Source organism: Sinocyclocheilus grahami, unplaced genomic scaffold, assembly GCF_001515645.1.
Source record: "Sinocyclocheilus grahami isolate Dianchi unplaced genomic scaffold, SAMN03320097.WGS_v1.1 scaffold230.1, whole genome shotgun sequence".
Taxonomy (NCBI): domain Eukaryota; kingdom Metazoa; phylum Chordata; class Actinopteri; order Cypriniformes; family Cyprinidae; genus Sinocyclocheilus; species Sinocyclocheilus grahami.
The window spans coordinates 2,047,719-2,056,807 of NW_015505409.1; the positions used below are offsets into that span (position 1 = coordinate 2,047,719).

A 9,089-nucleotide genomic window follows, 5' to 3' on the forward strand; every position below is an offset into this window, starting at 1 on the left:
GAACACCTCTCCACACAACCATTCACACCTCCAGCAACCCCGCCTCTCCCCCACACCTGCAATTCAGATCAGTGAAGACGAGGTGCGCCAGGTCTTCCGGAAGCAGAAAAGAAGAAAAGCACCAGGCCCAGATTGTGTTACACCAGTCTGTCTGAAATCCTGTGCTGACCAGCTGGCCCCCATCTTCACACAGATCTTCAACAGATCACTGGAGCTGTGTGAAGTCAGCTCAGCTACCAAATCTGACCTCAGAAGACTTCAGAGGGTAGTCCGGACTGCTGAGCGAATCATTGGTAGAACCATCCCTTCTCTCCAAGAACTGTAGTTATCCAGAGTGAGCAAAAGGGCTGGCATAATCACTCTGGACCCCTCACATCCAGCATACTCCCTCTTTGAACTGTTGCCATCTGGTCGACGCTACAGAGCTTTGAGCACCAGAACGTCCAGACACAGGAACAGTTTCTTCCTTCAGGCAATCCATCTCATGAACACTTTACAATAACTGTGGAACACACACTATTTATTCACTCATACACTTATCTAACACACATACTCAGTCCACACCTCAAATTTGCACATAATATACAGTGCCTGTACATACAAAACTGTCTATTGTAATATACCTGCACATACAATTGTCGATTTATATATTTTTATTCCTTATTTACTTTTTCTATTTTTTATTATCTGTGTTTTTTGTTCTGTCACTGTCATTCTGTTACACTGTGGAAGCTTCTGTCACGAAAACAAATTCCTCGTATGTGTAAACATACCTGGCAATAAAGCTCATTCTGATTCAGATTCTGATGATGGGATGTGCACGTGCAGAGCAGCTGGACTGAGTCTCGTCCTGCTGGGAGACGGCATCACATTATGGTAAGGGGCGTAACATTTCCGTCACACGCTTGAGGTATTCGGCCAATCACAACGCACTGGATAGCTGGCCAATTAGAGCACATCTCGCTTTTTTAGAACAATGAGCTTTGTAAAAATCTACGCGTTTCAGAAAGGCGGGGCATAGAGGAGAAACAATAATGTACATTATATGGAAAATAATGTGTTTTTTGAACCTTAAACTGCATAAACATTTCATTACACCAAATAATGTTCTTTTTAGCAACATCATATGACCCCTTTAAATAATATGTTGCGCAAGAAGAAATAAAAGCTGTTTAACTGATACTAGTGGTCAGCTGGAAACTTCAGTGAATTGTATATATAGGTAAATTTTTGGAGTGTTGCAAAAAATGTAGGTAAAGGCACATTTTTCCAAAGAGCCTAGCTTGTAAAACAGTCAGTTTAGCTCCTAAATTTTTCATTTTAGAAACCAATCCAGTCTGGAGCCCTGCTGAAGGTAGTTGTTAATACGCAACTCTACTAAACACTATTTCACCCATCTGTCCACTACAGTCACTGAATTACAAGAGACCAGATCGCTCTAATAAGACAAAAATTGATTAGGAACGATATAGTGTCTGATATGGGAAAGCCAGCGAGATGTTTTTCTCAAATTAAACCCACTTGATCTCACTTCAGACGAAGAGGAACTGAAACTGTAATAAAACCCACTCTGGTGTTAGAGCTGCTGTGAAAGCAGTGATGAGATGCCTGGGCTCAGATATATTTGATTATATGTGTTAGAACAGTGGAGCAGAACCATCTCGCAAACTACAGGGTGCGATGAAGACTCCTCCCATCATGGAACAGACAGAATCTTCATCATCTGCTTCTGACAGATAAGACCTTGGGAACACACACACCGCAGAAAAACTTGCATTTAAAAGTCAGTTGTTACCTCTGATTTAGCCGGCGCTCATCATCACTTCCAAAGTCCTGGAAAAATAAAACAGAAAGTGTGAGGGAAACAGAAGTTAGTCATCTAAAACAATAGATCACTAAGACATGCCCACACTGTTCTATTTTTAATTCTATTGAGCCTTGAGATAAAGAATAGAGCAGGATGTAGGATTTTCTGATGTAATAAATCTAATTATGTCTTCATGCATCTTCTACCTAAACCAAATTATAAGTTCAGCATCTGTTGTGAAAATGTCAGAGAGGCCAGAATCCCTCAGTCCTCGGAACTTTTCCAAATTCCACAACCTCACCCGACTCAAACCCAGCGCAACGCACAACAATCTGGCCTAAACATGGTTCTTTTTCCCCACACGATCTCGCTCTCTTTCTTTGCTAAATGTGTAACCTTTAAGCACAATACAAGACCTCTGTGTCCCAAATAACAAAAAAGCTTTGATATATCACTATTCTCAGCAGCGTAATATGACAAAGAAATGTTCTCTCAAAGCTGAAATGTGAAGAACGGGGCCTCTCCTTAAGATAAGGTTTCATCATAACAAAGAGTGTTTTTAAAATAGTTCTTCACTGTATGTGAACGTGACGGCCCTGATTATTAGGTTACTGATAGTGGTATGAGCACTGAATGAAGGCCGGGGAGTGTGCCATGGTCAGATGTGACAGATGCCTGAAGGCGAAGAAACCGTGTCGGGGGAATTGGCTGTGCCAAGGATTCTGTCACGTACCAAAATCTCTCCCTTCATGCAGAAGCTAGGTTCATAAAACTTTATAAGCAGGGCTGAACGAGGAGTGGAAACCATGAGGTTTGTGAACAGAAACAGACATTTTGGAAGTTTCTGTGATTTATAATACATTAAGTGGATGAACAGATTGATAGCATAGGGCGAAAAGTTCGGAGTTCCGCCCGACACACACACACACACAAACAAACAAACAAACGTGCGCGCACACACAAGTGAGCACACTCCCACTAGTATTTGTACATATTTAGCCGCAATATGACTATTTAAATATGAATTCCGCGTCTCTGTGTTAATGAATGGCGCAGACGCGCTGTTTTGTTTACTACTCGTACTGAAGCGCACGTGACGCTTCCGGTGATATTAATGTCTGCCACTAAGGAAATAAATACATGAACAACATCTCCAGAACTGCTCTGAGAGTCACTTCATGAGCATTTGACCGTTTCATTTGAGTAAAACTATCCTCATATCATATACACACAGAAATGTAAAAGGTATTCATGGCAACCCGTCAAAATAAAAGTTTGGTTTAACTTGAAGACATTGCGGCAGAAATATATTACTATTGTTCAGTAGAATGTACGTAATAGGCTACTACTACTAAAATTATTAAAACCTCATTTTTAAGGAATAATCATACAATATTTCTTCAATGTTTTAATTGTAATATTAAATCCCCTTTGTTTTCCAAAAAATAAAAGTTGTTTAATTTTCATTAATTAAAAGATAAATTAAATTACTGTTTTATCCCTTAAAAATGTAAATACACAACACAGAATTTCTGAGGACAAAAATCATAAGGCTATTGTAAGAATAAATGAAACTTGTTTTTATGCTTTGAAATAATTAGACATGCTAAAACAATAAAACATAAGGTTGGAAAAAAATAAAACATTTCATAGGGCCCTAAACATGTCATTTTTGTTAACTTTTAATAAATTGATGTTAAATTGTTTAAGTTGAATGATTTTAATTAATTAGACATGCTTTTTGATTAATACAACGGGAAAAAAAAACGGTTTTCCCTATCCCACTGCATCTCATGTTTTTAAATTAAAAATGTGCTCTGTGTGATTGGCTTTCTGCCCTTTGTATTAAACTATGCATACATACATGATGCTGTTTTGTTTATAGTTGTTTAAGCAACTTAATTATAATGATTTATAAACACTATTTTAAACATTATGCACTTTTTTTCACGTGCATTAGTAATATTTTGCTCGATGCGCCCTCTTGTGGCCTCAGGAGAGAAGCCAAAAGCTTTTGTTCACCCTAACTGAAATTATGCATTTTAAAGGGGTCATATGATGCGATTTCAAGTTTTCCTTTCTCTTTGGAGTGTTACAAGCTGTTCGTGAATAGATACGATCCCTAAAGTTGCAAAGACTAAAGTCTCAAACCCAAAGAGATATTCTTTATAAAAGTTAAGACTGGTCCACGCCCTCCTAAAACGCCTCGTTTAAACACGCCCCCACATGTTTACGTCACTGTGTGGGAAGACCGCCCAAATGTTCACGCAAAGAAAGAAGGCATAACTTTGATTCTCGCTGTAGTATTGTTGCTGCCGCCATGTCGTGGAGACGCTGTGTGTTTCGTTGTGAAAGCGAAACTACTTTGTTTGGTCTTCCAAAAGAGGACACGACTACAAAACAGTGGTTAAGCTGTATATACAACCCTGTTCCAGAACAGTTCAAACCAAATATTCAGATGTGTGCAGCGCATTTTATGGAGGACAAGGACTGTTTCCTGAGGGTAGCCTACAATGCTGGTGTTCTGACAAATAATGCTAACTCACAGCCTGTAAGTACGTTTTCATATTTAGAGGATTTGCCACTGATGATTCAAATGCAAGTTTTGAGCAGTGTTGAGCAGCGCATGTTGTTTGTCGTTTCTTCAATCACAAATGCAGACATGGTTTTATGTTTACGTGGCGCGATGCAACGCAACGTGTAAAAAGACAGTATAAGTCATTATAATCTGTAATTATGTTCCCACTGGATGCAACAAATGCCTCGTTTATAATGGGTTTTATTGTTTTTGTCTCGTCGCTCCGGGACATGGCATCACAGTATGGTAAGGGGGCGTAACATTTCAGTCACACGTTTGAGGTATTCGGCCAATCACAACGCACTGGATAGCTGGCCAATCAGCGTACACCTCACTTTTCAGACCGATGAGCTTTGTTAAAATCGACGCATTTCAGAAAGGCGGGGCATAGAGGAGAAACAATAATGTACAGTATGTGGAAAATAATGTGTTTTTTTAACCTTAAACTGCACAACTATTACCAAATACACAAAATAATGTTCTTTTTTAGCAAGTTCATATGACCCCTTTAAATTCGAATATAATTCGAATTTTGATATTTCAGTACAAAAATTTTAATTGAGTTTTTCAGCCATTTTGACAGCCCTAATATAGATAGTTCACCCAAAAATGAAAATTACTCTCACTCACTTCATTCCAAACCTGTAAGACCTTTGGAACACAAGTTAAGGTATTTTGAATGAAATCCGAGAGCTTTTTGACCCTGCATAGTAGGGCTGCACGATAAATCGCATGCGCATTAAATATCGCATGCGATTTATCGTGCAGCCCTACTGCATAGACAGCAACACAACTTCATGACAGTACCACGACGCATGCGTGTGCGATGAGCCGGCGTTCTAATTAGAACCTAGATGCGCTGCGGCTTGTTTGCAAGCAGAGGAAGACACACGCATGTGTAGTGGTACTATTGTGAATGCGCATCGAAGACTGACACGGAGAAATTGTTGAATAAAGTCAATATTTTGGTTTTCACAAAACGTATTCTCGTAGCATCATAAAATTACGGATAAACCACTGTCACATGGTTTATGGATGCAACAGCCGGTCACTGGCAGTCCCTTATGATAATGAACCATGGTTTTACTAAAATGACCATAGTTCATCTGTAGTATTTGTAGATTTGAATCATGTGTAAACAAAAACACATTTGAACCATGTGTAAACAAAAATATAACCTAATAAATTACAATTAAGGCGTATTGAATGTTAAACTGTGTTTTAAACAAAGTTAAATGGTTATCATTACCCATTTTACGCTTAGTAATTTAATAATTTTCATCATTTAAAAGTTTAGTTCAGAAGTATCGTATCGGTATCGATGATACTGCCTTGAAAAATATCGGTATCGTATCGAAAACAAAATAAGTGGTATCGCCCATCCCTACTGTGCAGGGGATGTGATGTGCAGGGATGGGTTGGTGTCTGTATTCAGAAAGGCACGGAAAACAAATAACGCGCGTTCTAATTAGGGCTGTGCGATATGGACAAAAAAAACTATTGCGGTTTTTTTATATCAATTTCACGATTTTGATTTTAATAGCGATTTTGACACAAACAGACATGCTTTACAGTCATAAATGCATTCATTTTGAATTTGAAACATATTTCCAAAAGAAACCCAATTAGAGCTTTCTCAAAAAGCTGTAACATGTCTCTAGAACAGACATAAGGCAAAATAATCACGGTGTAAGAAAAGGTGTAACAAAATGTCTCTAGAATAGACATATGGCAGAAAAAATTAATCTTTTTTTTTTTTTTTGCCATGCATTGGTCATAGAGCTGTTTGTGGCGTTGCCTCAGATGTTGAACTAGATTTGTTGCGCCAAGTTCATACGTACTCCGTCTGCAGTGGGTGTAACAAAATGTCTCTAGAATAGACGTATGGCAGAAAGAAAAAAAACCATCACGTGTCCAGGGATTTTTGTTTTGCCATGCATTGGTCATAGAGCTGTTTGTGGCGTTGCCTCAGATGTTGAACTAGATTTGTTGCGCCAAGTTCATACGTACTCCGTCTGCAGTGCGTATACAGTATGTGCATGCGGTGCAGAAGCAGGACGGACTCATTTTGCTTTCGCACAGGACGCATTTGCAGTCCTCTCCTGATCCGCGACTGTTTGCCACAAACACAACATTTATCCATATGCTTTTTCAGCATTGTGATTCTTTTTTTATCACAGTACAGTAATACAATCTTTCATATACATATTCACGTTTAAACTCAATAAATATAACTAACTACCACCACGAGTACCATCTATTATTGCCTTGCTTATCTAAAAGTGCACTTTTCCTTGTTTTAAATCTAGCCAAAAAGCCATGTGTTGACTGTGAAACAGTAGACTTTATTTATATGCATTTATGGTGTAATTACTAAATTTCTGTGTCAATCCATGTTAATTTTTACTGTGAATAATGCGTTGTCACTTTAATTCAGCGCTTGCAGCACAGCAGAAATAGATTCCGTGCTGAAACGATCGCAGCACTGCTGCAGACGCACCGCTCCTAGAGCGCACTGCCGGACCGCAATCGCGTGCAGTGTGAACGCTCTGATCCATTAACATGGGCGCAGACAAAATACGCACCACAGACGGAGTGTGTGAACCTGGCGTTACGTTTGTATGCCCGCCCCGGTCTGTTCTGTTCTCCTGCTCCATTTAGGCGTGCTGCATTCTGATTAGTTCGGACAGCATACTGCTGGAGGTCGGGGCTGCGGAAAATCGTGCTATAAAGCGATTTAGAAATCGCGCAAGCTCAAATCGCAATTTTATGATGATTTTGATTAATCGCACAGCCCTAGTTCTAATAAAATAACCAGAGCCACTAAAGGGACATGGTTAGCTGCTTGCTAGCGGTAGCCTGTTACATTACAGTACATAAGATTTCACTTACCACATAAACAGAGTAAGGATATATTTATTATTAATGAAAATAGAACAAATAACAAACAGAGCATAGCATAAGACAGTCAGTGCTATACAAAGTGTGACTAATTAGTAACGGGAACTGAAAAATAATGTCATAATATTTTAAACATGTTAAAGACTTTGTTTTTTAACAATTTCAGAGAAGATATAAAACAAATCAAATTCCACTAATGGTTAAGACTGGTAGACTTTAAAAAACAACAACAACAACACTTTAGACCAGTGACAAACCAGCCAGGTTAAACTCACACTGGTGTGACAGATTTCCCCCCAGAACACATTTGCATAATAAATACATTTCATCACTGTAGTATTTAAACTTAAAATCTCTATCCACGTACTCCCACTTCACCTGAAAAAAGTTGAAGAGCTTAAATAGTTTAAATGACACAGAAACATAAAAACATTTTTTGGATGTAGCATCAAGAAGAAGAAAAAAAATCCCAAAGGCTGAGGATTCTCCCTCAAAAATCTCTCAATACCTGCCCCGCTTTTGCATAGATCACCATAATTATGCAGAGTTGAACTTTTTATGCATCCTTACATTGCATACATGTTTGGTCTATTAGTATCTATTAACTAAGCTATTAGTTCGGTCTAGTCAAAACCACAACATAAAGGTATCCAGCATCTGTACATTGCAATGTTGATCATGTACAAATCTCTTTACACAGCAAGATACAATTTAAGCATTTGGCCAAATATTTTCACTTGCACCTAATCATCTACACAAGAAAAGATGAGAAAGACTGAAAGAAATAGCTTGGAGAATCACGTTTGACTCACAGATGTGGTCGTGGGGGGTAAATCCAGCAGCCTGTACGCGCTCATCACGGAGCTGTTCCACGAGGAGAGGCTCTCCACGATGCGCGTGCAGTTCGAGTCTAGCGTCGGACACGAGATGCCCCTCCTCACCGAGCGCACGGCGCCTCTCATCACTCGCGCAACTGACAGAGAGCCGTACACCGGAAGACTTTTCAGCCGGAGATAAAAGCGTTAAACGCGATTAGAGCGAGGGTTGTACAGATGTCAGATTCCGTTCAGTCTGCGAGCTCGCGCCGAGTAGCCCTGTGACAGCCTCGCACACTTATATCATACGCACACGAAGACGATTGTTATGAAATTAGAGCAGCATAGTTTTTATTTTTGTTATTATTAATGAAAATAGAACAAATAACAAACAGAGCATAGCATAAGACAGTCAGTGCTATACAAAGTGTGACATTAATTAGTAACGGGAACTGAAAATAATGTCATAATATTTTAAACATGTTAATAACTTCTTGATTTTTAACAATTTCACAGAAGATATAAAACAATCAAATTCCACTAAAAATACCTTAAATATTGGGGATGAATTTAAGCATTTTTGTTTATGTATATAAAATTTTGCCAGCAATATGAATAAATTAACAATGTATTCAAGACCTTTGTTAACATTGTTTTCATAGTACACAATAATATCCTACTGTTATGTTTATGGTTTGCAACTGCGTGACAAGACTGGTCACGTGATGTCATCACTGCGGCGCCCATGAAGGGGCGACCCGCTCCATATAAAATAAAACCGATTTTTCTTTTTTTTTTAAAGGGGTCATATGATGCGATTTCAAGTTTTCCTTTCTCTTTGGAGTGTTACAAGCTGATTGTGCATAGATAAGATCCCTGAAGTTGCAAAGACTAAAGTCTCAAACCCAAAGAGATATTCTTTATCAAAGTTAAGACTCTGCCACGCCCCCCTAAAACGGCTCGTTCTAACACGCCCCCACATATCTAC

General features: G+C 38.8%; 1 protein-coding gene across 1 annotated transcript in view; it reads right to left on the reverse strand.

Moving 5' to 3' along the window:
* Positions 1–9,089, reverse strand: part of ssh1a (slingshot protein phosphatase 1a) — a 46,340-nt gene that overhangs the window by 35,085 nt on the left and 2,166 nt on the right. The window contains exon 2 of the mRNA XM_016288283.1: positions 1,796–1,833. Coding sequence (XP_016143769.1) covers positions 1,796–1,833 — 38 coding nt within the window. The remainder of the gene's footprint in view (positions 1–1,795; positions 1,834–9,089) is intronic.